General features: G+C 35.7%; 1 protein-coding gene across 1 annotated transcript in view; it reads right to left on the reverse strand.

Moving 5' to 3' along the window:
- nbeaa (neurobeachin a) overlaps positions 1 to 13,796 on the reverse strand; it is a 270,715-nt gene that overhangs the window by 130,729 nt on the left and 126,190 nt on the right. Inside the window, exons 14-23 of the mRNA XM_041260057.1 lie at positions 8,492 to 8,571; positions 7,784 to 7,846; positions 6,206 to 6,303; positions 5,681 to 5,773; positions 3,354 to 3,462; positions 2,445 to 2,526; positions 2,059 to 2,182; positions 768 to 960; positions 650 to 719; positions 397 to 412 (exon numbers count right to left, since the gene is read on the reverse strand). Coding sequence (XP_041115991.1) covers positions 397 to 412; positions 650 to 719; positions 768 to 960; positions 2,059 to 2,182; positions 2,445 to 2,526; positions 3,354 to 3,462; positions 5,681 to 5,773; positions 6,206 to 6,303; positions 7,784 to 7,846; positions 8,492 to 8,571 — 928 coding nt within the window. The remainder of the gene's footprint in view (positions 1 to 396; positions 413 to 649; positions 720 to 767; positions 961 to 2,058; positions 2,183 to 2,444; positions 2,527 to 3,353; positions 3,463 to 5,680; positions 5,774 to 6,205; positions 6,304 to 7,783; positions 7,847 to 8,491; positions 8,572 to 13,796) is intronic.

Consider the following 13,796-nt stretch of genomic DNA (forward strand, 5'->3'; position numbering starts at 1 on the left):
TTACAGCTATCTCACATTCATTTAAAGATATCTGCAATATCTAAAAATCTGATTATTTCATATATTTATATGATAATTTGGCTTGCCATACTGCCTCCCTTCCTCCTCTGAGGAGCCTCCACTGAATAGAATAGTGTAAAGTGCCATATTACATGATAGTTGTTAAAGCAGCCACATGCCAGTAGAGGGCAGCACTCTATTATATTTCATCCCCAGGGTTTAGCAGGAAAGATGTGCATTTGAGGAGAATTTTGGCATCGGGTCTGAACCGGGTATCTGTCATTTAGAGTCTGATTCCGGTTCACCAACTATTTAGAAAAACATGTCTGTATGTCAGTGTGTGAGCAAGGGGGTGGCGGGGCATCTTATATACATATAAACAAGCACTAGTCCTACAGGTCAGCAGAACATTCTAGAAAGACCACAACAATCACAGAGCTAAAAACAAGTAAAACTAAACTCAAAGCCACAATCACTCATTAGCCCAAAACAAGGGCAACAAAAGGCAAATATACCATCTGCCTAAGTGTGTGTTTTTTCTTTTTTTTCTAAATCTAAATGTGCCAAGTACAGTTATCGAACGTATTTTTGATAGAAAATAATTGTTATGGTTATATGTTTTTAATAATCAGTTTAATATAAAACATACTAGTCCTCACTGGAACCAGATCCTTGATGTTTGCATCTGGTTCGTCGATTCCAAAGCAGAAACTGGGTACCTGGCCTCAAAAGAACCAGTTCACACATATCTAAGAAGGAAACCCTACCTTTGAATGTGCTATAGAGAGTGTGTCTACCCAGACTCGCCAGCCTCCCCACTCGTATTTGATTGCATGATACAGGAGAATCCGGAAGATGTTGTACACCATCTCTGTGATCTTCTGCTCCTCTGGGTTTTTTGCATTGATGTAGCCGAGAGAAAACATCCAGTCTTGCCAGACAGAACACTGAAGGAGACACCTAGAAAAAAGACATTCAAATCACCTTTGGTTTACAGCAGGGGTGTCAAACTCCAGTCCTTAAAGGCCGCAGGGTCTTCTGCTTTTCCAACTTAAGCTCTCAATTAATATAATCTATCTAGTTATTTGTTCATTTGGACATAATTTATATTTTTCAAGGTCTTATACAGTTGATGATTTAAAAAATGCACTTGATTCAAGGTACATGACCTATGAAACATTTTGAGACCTGGAAAGAAGTGCTACATTTGTCCAATTAATCAAATCATTAGACCAATTAAGTAATTGAGAGCTCGGGTGGAACAAAAACCAGAAGACACTGCGGCCCTCCAGGAACTGAGTTTGACACCCCTGCTTTACAGTATTTTGATGATAGTAGATTCATGTACGAGAACAAACTTTTAAACAGAAAGAAACTTCAGTTATAGAAACTGTATTTACAGACACTGAATTTAGACCAGACTGATTAGAATTAGAAAATAAGGTTGTGCAAGATATATATATATATATATATAGATAGATAGATAGATAGATAGATAGATAGATAGATAGATAGATAGATAGATAGATATAGATACACACACACACACATACAAAACAGATTAATTTATGATTGGTAATAACAGCATCACATGTATGAAAGTATAGTTTTATAATGCTGGTGTGTAACACCTGTTTTTTTCTTCCCCACAAGGCTGACCCTTTCAAGATAATGTGATCTAGTAGGGCTTGTTGAGCAATCTTTATTTTTGTACACTATATAACTCTAATATATGTTTTGTGTTAATTTTACATTTACAAAAGAAATTGTGGGCAAACTTTATTTTCAGTCACTTTTTAATCAAAATGCAGAAAAAGTTTCCCTCACTATATGTTGAAATGTGATACTGAGTCTATAGCCCTAACTGGGTTGAAGACAAGACATTTTGAAATGTTTTCTGTCAATATTTTGCTGTCAGTTAATTTAAAAGACAGCGTTAAAAGAGTAACAATGCTACAAATGGGTTTTGATACCATTTATATTCATGAAGACAACTGTCACTGCAGGCAAGGTTTTTCTCAAATAAAAACAACAAGTAATTAAATTGAATTTCCTTACCGCCTGTTCTCCCGACTGTTACTAAACAGCTTTATCATATCAGACAAAAACAGACGACGGACTTCCATGAGTTCTGTGCTTGGCGTCGAATTTTTCAATAACGTTGCCACCACCTTAAGAATCACTGGAAACCACAGAAATGTTTTTTTTTTTTTTTTTTTTTTTTTAATTACACAGCATATCAAACTACTTCAAGCAAATGACCTGTAAAAAGCATTTAATGTTTGATAATGGGTAACAATAATAGTATATTTAAACTACAGCATAAGCATTCAGACCAGGAGGGCTAAAACCAAGCCATGTATGGCTAAATTAATACTGGAACAAGTCCCATTTTCAAACCCGGTGTGGTAGTGCTGAAGCATATAGTTGCATTTTGTACTTACTTGGATTCTGAATTTTTACAGTTGAGTCTGGTTCTGGGTGTGGCTTATGCACTACTTGAGTGCACACTTGTTCAGTCAGAATCTAAAGCATAGAAACAAGTGTTACGTACCGATATTACATCACTGCAATTGAACCGGGACAAAGTGTCCAACCTATTGTACACATTATATTCTCACATTCTCCACTCCAAACCTTCATTAGCACAAAGGGAAAGCGACCCAATGAAGTTACCACTCAGTGGTTTGTAAATAGTCTTATGTTGTGTCTTATTTTAAAACTGTTATTCATGTTTATTCCTTTCAGAAAAAAGTGCAATAACAGTGTGAAGTAGCTCTGAGAATCTGTCCCATTGACATTATGCAACGCAATAGATCATCTACCATTTTAGGATTCGGATCAACCCAAGACTTTCTAATTGCACACAGAAGTGACAAGCTTTTAGAGATTAACTAATGGTTTTGGGCTGAAAACATCTGTATTAGTTATACTGGATACATTGTGTCCTTGACAGCAGTAGAACTAAAATCTCCCTTTGCATTTTTGTTAACAGGCACAGTGAGAGACGTTGGCTCATAACCTTGATACACGAACATCTCTTTTTAAGGATCTAACCAGCACTATAATATTAAATAGAACCAACTGTAGTGCAAAAATAAAGTGTGAAATGCTCTATTAATATTCTTTTCTAAAAGAATACATTCGAAATTATTTGTAAATCTACTTCACATCAGTTCTCAAGAGCACATTTCATTATCATATATTAAAAAAATATTTCAGTCCAGAAAGCAGTTTCAGGCTAAAAATGAACCCATTTGGAACCCACGATAAAAACCTGTTTTGACGCAGTTGTGGCTCACAATACACATTCAGTCATATCAAAGGAAATGTTTTCCCTTGTGCCTTCCTACCTCATACAGTGTGTTGTACGTTGTCACAGTCACAGTGTTGGTGTGAAGCATTAGCCGTTCCCCGAGAAGGGTGAAGAGACTGTGTGTATGCATGATCTCCACCTTCCTTCTGAAAAATGGAGTGACATGAAAACTGTGACTGAAAAGGAAGTGTTAACAATTATAAAAAGGTCAAACAAGAGGCCTGGTCAGGACATTTACAGACACATCAGTATAGGTTATGAAGTATGGGATTTGTAATAGATATAATGGTCTAGATATCTATAGTTTACTTTCTTCAGCAGTTTAGAATTTACTGAAGATTTAAAAAACCAAACATTTACATCAATAATAGATTTTCAATAAGTAATATTAAGTACAGTGTTTCTGTTTTGGAGTTAGAAAACCTTGTTGTGATATAATTTATAAACACTAGCAAATGGCAAAAAAATCCTCACAGCATTATTTTGTATTATATCATAGCACAACACAGAATGTCAAAAGAGTTACAACGCACACGATAGGAAAAAACTTAATGCGACAAAGACAGCTTCCTATTTCAGGCTATGAGAATGCCATTTTCTCATGAAATATACCAAAAAAAATCTGTACATTTTAAACGATAGATGATGAGAGAAGTAATAAACACTTGACCATGGCAACAAGCTTTAAAAAATACACACACAGTGACAAACCTTCTCTAAAGAAATCACATACTCGTAGAAACATCAAAACAACCTTCATGAGCTTAGAGCAGATCTGCCTAGTTATAGCTGATACGTTCGTATTTATTCCAAGCAGCATGAGTATTGTACATTCAATTTAAACATAACAACAATAGAGAAACTATCTTTGACAAAAACATCAGTTGTTCTCCCAAACAAATGGGTATGTGACAGCAGTTTACTGAACAAAATAAACACTATATACACAATACAAATTCGCCCTCTTTCGTATTTCATGCAGCTTTGTTACAAATGTTCTGGAGACATAACTTGGAGTTATAAATATGAAATGGTTGCTGTTGGGTGTGAATTGAAAGCCACTGCCGGCCAAAAGCATCACTTTGTTGGACCCCCCCAAACATATTTTTTATGAAAATGGTGTGTAAAAGGAAAACTAATTTGTCATCTTTATTCCCTGGGGTATACAGTAAATACTACTGGGGAAATGGTGGCAAGAATATAGAAGCTGTGCAGCAATACCTATAGAATTGTTGCCAGTTTTACAGGCTGTGTTACATTTTGTAATGACATACTGTATAAGGACTGAAGCTTTAATGGAGAATGATGTTGCCACCAGATCACAAAGCTTCAACTAAGTCGTATACAATAAATGCTTGATTTAAGGCTACCTTGGTAAAAAGGTCACTTCAAATTTAAGGACACTTGGATGCAACATGAGGTGATTTATTTGCACCTTTCATTTAGCAAGAAAAACATCTAAACAGTTGTGTTTTAGATACAAAGTCTGGAACAGTTCATTTTACTGGTGGTGCTAAATTAATTATTTTGTTTTAATCAAAAATAGAAATTATTCAGTTCTAATGCCACCTTTGAAACAAACAATCTCTCTCTACTACGTTCACCTGAAGACGAGACCTTTGAGGTCTTGAAACCTTGTGATCAATTATTTTTTAGTTAGTCCAGTAAGTTAGTCCTTCTCTTTGCCCATTTAGTAGTCACAGAAAGCCATGCCCTATTAATGCCACATTCTGTCCCTTCCATGACATGCCCAAAGGCACACACCACACCTTTTGATAAGTATCTTTCACACCACAGGCGATACAGTGGGCGACACGAAGTAAAAAGGATTGAATCCTATTTTTTGCGATTTCTTCGCACGACAACTAGGGAATTGAGCAATTACAGAGCAGGTTCAATGCACAGTCTACTAGAGTGAAGCAGTATCCGAAATGACGGAGGAAAACACCCAGAGCCTTATGAAAAAGATCATCGCAATTATAAAGATACAGAGATGAAAGATAATAATATGAGTCCATTTCGAACAAACTTGATAAGTCTGGGTTGGTATTGTTTATTGCTGTATATGTTGACGAATATGTACCAGTCTTGATCATAGTTTTGCCAATAGAAATTTTGACTAGTTTTATAGACCTGGCAGTTTTCAAATCTGTAGCATCACATCTGTCAGGTTGAGGTGTGTATGGTCATGTTGCTGCGAAAGAAAGATCGTATAATGTCTGGTGTGCAGCAGCCTTTAATATCAAGGTTTCCCTCTAGTTTGACATTCATGACCATATTTAACACACTTAACACAGACTTTTACTGATAAAGGGTGAAGGAATTGCACAGATAAGTAGGAACCATAATGAATGATGTACTTACTTATGACCCAGGTGCTTAAGGAAATAGCCCAGAACTTTGAGGGCTTGAACTCTGATGCTTTCACTCTTGGAGGCCAGCAACTTGTAGATGACCCTGAATGTACAAAATAAGTTTATATTTGTGCCACCATTCTCAACCATTTACCAAGAATAGTGTTTAGTATAAAATACATTTCAATTCAATTATAGTGATTAAATTAAACTGATGGCATGTGCAATAGGTGCAAGTTGTGTTCTGGAAGCTTCCACACTTTGAATATTATCTTGGGTATAGAAACCATTATTTCAATCATCCTGCTGAGCGACTGACAGCAATTTAGTGGCTTAGGTTAGGAGTTAATGGGTAAAATTGTGATTTGACGTTAGTATTCAGTTTATGTGTAGGTGCTTCTAGAAGTGTGGATGTTCATGGTGTGTTAGCCTGGATGAATCGATTACGTGTGTGATGGCAGTGTTGTGTGACCCTAGCAGTGCCTATCAGAGCAACACTGATTATTATACAATTTCACAGCGCAAATGATCTCACCTTATTCCATTCCTCTGATCAAAGGCAGGTATCATGGATGCTGGATGCTCTGACATGAGAGCGACAAGCAGCTGGAGAACATCGTGGATATTTTCATCCTGCAAACAATGAAGAAGCGACAGGAGAATTTCCTCATGAATACTGTACTGGTGCATTCTTCTTCAAGATATTTAAAAATGGTGCATTCAATTAACTTGACATCTCAAATCACAAGCACATGCAAATGTACACTTCCTACACTGAAGCAAGAAAAAATATTTTTAGCATTGAATTACTGTAATGTCAGCAACAGGCATTATAATAAAAGCACAGCTGCACTTAGATGTGGTACCAAACCTGGGATTCCATTTTAATTGTGGCGCTGCTGTCCTAATGCTGTTCTTTTAAAAAGCGCCAAATAACCAAAAAATCAACAACTGTGACAAAGACGAACTGATGGTGCCACAGGAAATTGATAGACTGGGAAATAAGTAGACATTGTGTAGATTGGGCATCCACAAATTGCACATTTTAAAGGGAGGGTTCATTGAGAATTCAGTGAAGATTACAGAATGCCAAAATCTTTTTTTTAATTATTAGTTTACATAAAAAAGCTTAAACTTAATGCTTGTTCTGTCAACATTCTGCAATTGAAGAGTTTTTAAGATTTTATCTAAGCAATATTAAAACTAAACCAGTGATTATCCACAAGCCGATCCAAGCTGGTTGATGTCCCCTGATAGCAAAGTGAATCGACGAACTATCCCTTTAAAATCTGAAAGCTGTGTATGTGCAGTAAACACAATATCTACTTATTTCCTGCTCTGCCAATTCCTTGTGACAACAGTTTTGAGCAGGTTATGCAATGGAAGGAAGTAATTATAGCACTAATAATCCCCCCATAAGAACAGCAGTATCATAATTAAAATGGGTTGAGAAGTGGGAATCATGATGCCTAATTGTACTAGAATTAAGTATGATAAACATTTCCTGCATGTGATTCTAATTAATTTAGTTTATTTTACCTGAGAAGCACTATTGAGCACCAATCTGTTTTTCAAGAGATTCCTGTCCCAGAAGCTAATTGTTATCATATTAAAGTGCATGAAGTGTCACATGTCATTTTTTTGTTCCACCTTTCCCTTGACTTTGCATGATATTCACCAGAGGGTTCTGGGTTCACATGCTCCAATACTGACTTACTATCATTTTTCTCAATATGTACCAAACTTACTTTGAGCTTGTCTGGAGACTTCTAACTGCCTAGCACTGAACTTCCTCATTCCATTAAAAACAACTTAGAATGTGACCTTTCAAGCTCTACATATATAGAAAAGTGAGTATGTGGGACAAGTCAAGTTAAAAAGTTATTTCGACAGATGGAATAGTACTGCCTATTCAGTCCTATACAATTTTAAGACAGGTTAAAAAAAAAAAAAAATTATAAAGAAATCCATATAAGCTCAATAGAACATAGAATATAAAAGACATGGGATAAAACAAAAATACATTTGAAACTACTTACCTTTTGTGTAGCAATTGAATACAGTAATGCTAGCATGAAGAAATTCCACTAGTTAGATTATGTGAAGGACTTACCTCGTGCATTGTCAACAAGTAGTTCAGAATACTTTGCAGTTCGTCTTCCTTAACACCACGATCCTGAAAACAATAACAAGAACCAAAATTTACGAAGTGTAATGATTTGGAATCTAAGAAATGACAGTGTGATTATTTACAATACAAACTAGGGGGAATAGTATCTAAACTCGCTCAAACAAAATGTAAGGCTTTTAAAACTGACATGGGGTCACCATGTGCAGGAACATTAAGTAATGAGAAATAGTATAGCACTATATATATTTCTATAGCCACATCTGACAAAAAAAATGTAATTTTTCCATCTAATTGATACAATAACAGAAATTGCTGGTTTCTGATGAGCTCATGTTTCATTTCTATCAATTATTCAAAGACCAATAAATCAATGAACTCCCCGATGTGCCACATGCAGAACTGTGTATCTTCATTTTAACCGATTCTTTCCTGGTTATACTCAGCACTTGCATGTGATTCGGTATTTAGGGTTATTTACATTTGTCTATATAAATGCACATCATCTCCTTTTACCTCAGGCCACCAATACATCTCAAAACAGGAAAAGCAGTTAGCAAGCGATCAGAGAAACAGTAATTTTAAAAACAGCAACAACAACAAACCAAGACATTCAATGAAGTCTGCTGTAATAAAAGCAAATTGTTTCTATTAATCACCGAGGCAGAAATAAACAATGATCTGCAGCATTACCTTTAATATAAGTTGTTTTAAAAACAACAGCATAAAAGCTCGCAGGGATATGATTTCCTTCTGTAATGGACGAGGACCATCTGTAAAGAAAAACAGCAAAAGGATCTTTTTTTTTTTTTTTTTTTAAATTGATTTTGCATATGCAAGATGTGCAAGCACAACACCTAATAACCTACTGCTCTAATGATAACAGTATGTACTGTGTAGGCCTATGTAATTGCCACTACTTGCACAACACTTAAAGATGTTCATTGCAGGAACAAATCACCACAGAGGTGCAGAGGTGAAACTCAACAACTTGCTCAACGCAAGTCAGCATCAATCTTATTATTTCTACAAATCAGTGTGTTGCAATGGGGATTACATGCTTGGTGGGACACAGTTGTGCCTTGTTCATTTTCACTTGACTGCTCTGCTGAAACTATTAAACAACTAAATCAAGTAAGGAATAATGTCATGACTTTTCTATAGGAACGCAAAGCTAAGGGCAGGCATTTTGTTTTCTCCCACAAATTATGGACACACAGCATTGCCAAGACAGGTACCCAGTGTTACCTCAACTATATTGAAAGGCACATACATAAAAGGATGGTTAACCAGTATTTTAAGATTGTTTACCTCTATTCGGCTTTATTTTTTTCTTTTTGTTTTATTGTTTGTTTTCTGTTAATTTACAATAAACACACATTTCAAAAGACACTGCTGCATCCTGATACCTGCGCTGCAAGTCACATCATCTGACTGTACTACATCATTGTAGGGAAATGCAACTAAAACACAGGAAGTGTATTCCAAATGTCTGCTTATGTCAAATTAAAGACAACCAGCAACGACCAATAATGTCTTAAAGAATAATAATAAAGCCAGTTTCTATGGGTTATTTATACATTTGATATTTGTGAAACTGTGAATATTTAGGTCTCCTGTATTCGAAAAAAAAACATTGGTATAGTAAAGAATACACTACCTTTACTACAAAATATACTAATCTTACCTAGTATGTAGGCTTTACTTTGGACCTTTGTCTTTAAAATCCTTTCCCAGACCATTATAGAAGTCAAACCATACCATTTTTTCATACTCCTTACTGATATTTCAGTGAAGCGCCCAATGATAGTTCTGTCTAACCCTGACCTTTGAAACCCTATTGTCCAGATGCCTGATTAGAGTATGTTTGGCAACAATACCTGTGTACTGAAAACATTACATTTATTTAAAAACAAAAATAAACAACAAACAAGAACCTCAATGTAGCAGCTGAAACTATTTGTCTGTTAAAGCAAAACAAAACATTCTTCTTTTTCAGTACTGTAAGATAGTTTGATTTCTGTGCCAGAAGAGGCTGAAATAACCCCTAATTAGCCTCCACAGAGCATCTGGAAAACTTATCATTATTAAGTGAAACCTGAAGCCTTTTTCAGGCTTTTATGAACAGGGGAGATGACAAGAATAAACTGTAATGAAGACACTCAGTTGAATTCACAGGCTTGATTATTTCTGTACCAAAAGACCTTCAATAACAGACTTGTATTGAAAAGTAAAAATATTAAAAGCAATCTTCTTATTTTAACAACTACAAAAGAATATAATATTCAGAGCTTTTAATCTTGATGTTAAATCTTGCTAGGTTCCAAATAACCCTGGTTAATTCCACACATCCCTTTGATTCTTTCTGACGACCGTTTAAAATGCATTACAGATTTCTAAAGTTTCCAAATCATCAAGAAATCAACATCCACAGTAGAACTGATTCTATTAAAAAAAAATCATTAAATTTAATGTCTGGAAAATATATACATATATATAATTTCTAGACATTTCTCAAAAGCTTTGTAACAAAAGTTTTTTGCAAAACTCATATTTGCAAAATTTGCTAATTCAAAAGTGTTCATACTCTTTGATGCTATGATAGTATTGTCTACAAGGTGCTAGAAATTTCAATATGATAATGCAGAGCCTAATTCTAGATTGTAGGTGAACAGTCTTAGAGAGTATAAAAGGGTTAGGCATAGGATGATTGCTGTCATTACCAATAAGTCAATATGGGAAAAAGTAAAGAGCTTTCTGAAGACAGAAAATTATTTATTGTCATAAAACTTGAGAAGGATACAAGATTTCAAAGCATTTAAGTATCCCAATTTCAACTGTTGTTTCTTTCACCACGAACAAGTAGAAGAATTATGAGGAAGGTTTATAACAATCTGAGACTGACTGCCAAAGATATTCAAAGTGAACTGGCTGCAAGTGAGACTGGGGTTTCCATGTCAACCATAGGCTGAGTATTGTATGGTTAAGGTCTCAATGGTTGCAGACCAAGGGAAAAACCACTCTTAGGAAAAAGTCACAAAGACAATTGCTTTAAGTTTGCAAAACAGCATTTGAATGATGGATGGGAGTTCTGGTCAAAGGTTTTGTGGAGTGATGAAACAAAAATCAAGCTGTATAGTCACGCTTATAGTGTTTTGGAGAAAGTCTGGTGAGGTGTACAAATTAAAGAACACCATAACTACTGTCAAGCATGGATGTGGTTATATCCTTCTAGGGGTCTGATGGAACAGGAAATTATAGCTTTAATACATGGTAAAATGGATTCCATAGAATACCAAAAGATATTGGCCAATGATCGGAAACCCTCTGCTTCAAAACTTGGTTAAAGCACAACTGGACGTTCCAACACGATAACGATCCAAAGCACACATCAAAACCTACTTCAGAGTGGATAAAGTAAAATCAAAGTTTTGGAATGGTCTAGCCAAAGTCTCTCGATTTAAAAAAATCATCTTAATCACAGTTTTAATCGCATATTAAACTGATACAATTACACATCCATCTAATTTAAATGTGTTTTATTATCCTTAACTGTAAACAAAATTGTTTAAAATGTATTTATTTAACCAGGAAATGTACCCATTGAGACCATCACCAAAATTTACTCGAGGCAATAATTTACAAATTACAAATACAGCCAACACAACAAAAGGTGCAGTTTAATGTTGATCAGCAGCATACAGTGATCAGAAAATAAAATAAATAGGATATCTATTTTTAAATGTGGTTGAGAACTGAAATAAATTCATAATTTTATAAAATTATACATATGTAGCTACAATAAGCACTTCTAAGAAATTATGAAGAGAACATAAAGAAACACTGTCATCATACCCGAAAACTGCAAACAAACAAGAACAATTGGTAGGCTTTACATACTACGCACAAAACAAGCAGCAACGCAGCCTACTCCTTTAAAGAAAACAAAAAAAACTTATTATCATACTTGGCTTTATTCATGGGCTTGCAGCGATCCTGAATTTCTGTTGAAACTGGTGGGTTTCATTTGTTGTTGTAATGTTATTGTCTGCATCAGAAGAGCTGCTAGTGTGTGTTGAGAAGTGAAGGTATGTTCAGCACGCAGCAGTCTAGATGGACTTGTGTGTGGTACTGGAACTCACTTTGACAGGAGACAAATACGTGTCTTTCTGTCCAGTGAGCCATCAAAAAAAAAAAAAAAAAAACTCCTATTCATTTTTAGTGCTATGCTCCATTACGTGGTTCAGTACTAACTTTCTATTTAAACAATAACTGCACTCAGACACTCAGTCCAATGTGGCCGCAGCCAGGATTGTAGTAAGGTGAGCTGAAAGGCTCAAGACACAGCAATGTGATTAACGCGTGATAAAAAAATAAAAAAAATCTCCAAAAAAATGAATGTGTTAATCAAAGAAGTTAACTGCGATTAATAGACCGTCCTAATTATACATAACCCTTCCACAAAAGCCTGTCTGCTGCGTCCCTCATCCACGTTGCTCCGGCATGTTTCCTAATTTCATCTTGCCATCTTCCTGGAGGTCTTCTTCATGGTCGCTTTATATCTCTTGGGATCTAGTCTAGTATCTCCTCGGTCCAGCGATGGTCTGTTCTTCTTGCTACATGTCTGGCCCACTGCCATTTCAGTTTTTTCACTCTTATAATAACATTGCATACTTTTGTTTGTGCTCTTACCTATTCCTTCCTTTTCCTGTCTCTTCTTGTTATTCCCAGCATGCATCTTTCCATACTCCATTGAGTTGTTTGTCATTTTTAAGTAATTTTTGCATTGAGGGTCCATGTTTCACATCTGCAAGTTAGCACTGGCAACACGCATTGATCAAAGACTTTCCTAAATCAAGATTAAAAAAGGAGTTCATCAAGGCGATACAATTTCCCCAGAGCTCTTCATGGTCACCCTAGAAGGCATTTTCAAAACACTGGATAATGCTTTAAAAGGATTACATACTTGACTCCTGCTCATTTGTATTATTCAACAGAAATCTCTATTTCTTTACAAACATGGTCGTAAAACAAACAACGTGTTTCGACACTAACATGTCTTCACCAGGTTAACATTAATTGACTCTACCTTTACTGCACGCAATTACCTTACACTGGTCAGCACCTCTTCAACATTAACCCTAGTAGTGCACAAATGACTCTCAAGCAAATGTGAAACTGATAAAGCAAAATTACAAAGAAACGTAAACACGCTTTTTAAAAACCGAACAAGCGTCAATTGCTAAAATCATTGTATAATCTGAGTGTTCACAATCAAGGAACAGTTGGCTTTGATTGAAATCAAAAATTGTTTTAGTTATTGGATCTATAAATAAATAAAACAGAGATCCATTGAAAACATCAACAAGAAGTACTGGTCTTGTTTGGGAATGACACAAATGTCATTTTCTTTCTCCTGTCTTTAATAATCTTGAGTAGTATTTTAATCAAGTTTCAATGTAGAGGTCTATTACTGTAATAAAAGCCATATGGCAACAGCATTTTCAAACCACTTGCCAGAGACCAGCTCAATGTAGTCTGCACTGAATGGACTGACTGTCATGTTGTACTGTGTTAATTCTAAACAGGCTTCCTCCTAATGCAATCATTTAACCCTGAAGGCAGTTGTATTTCCTTTAGCGTTAATTATTATATTGAGAAAGACTACTGTACCACACTCTGTATTTGTGACTTAAACAGTAGGCATTGAACTGACATTTAAAAGTATCAAACCCACCACAACAGGATTATGGCATCAACCAGCGGATCGTAAGGTAAGTCAGGAGTAATGCTTGACTGTAGCCTCCGACAGGGAGGGAGGGACTCTATCTCCAGAGGGGAAACATTTATTGTAAAAGGTAGCGGAGGAGCAAAGCAACATAGTCCAAAGGGTGAGGCCCCAGGTTTAAACAGGGACACCGATTGTGATGCAAAAGCACCCATTGTTCTGTCTCTTGGACGTCATCAAGTCTCAACTGGATACATTGTTTCTGTTTGC

The sequence above is a fragment of the Polyodon spathula genome, chromosome 9 (assembly GCF_017654505.1).
Source record: "Polyodon spathula isolate WHYD16114869_AA chromosome 9, ASM1765450v1, whole genome shotgun sequence".
NCBI lineage: Eukaryota > Metazoa > Chordata > Actinopteri > Acipenseriformes > Polyodontidae > Polyodon > Polyodon spathula.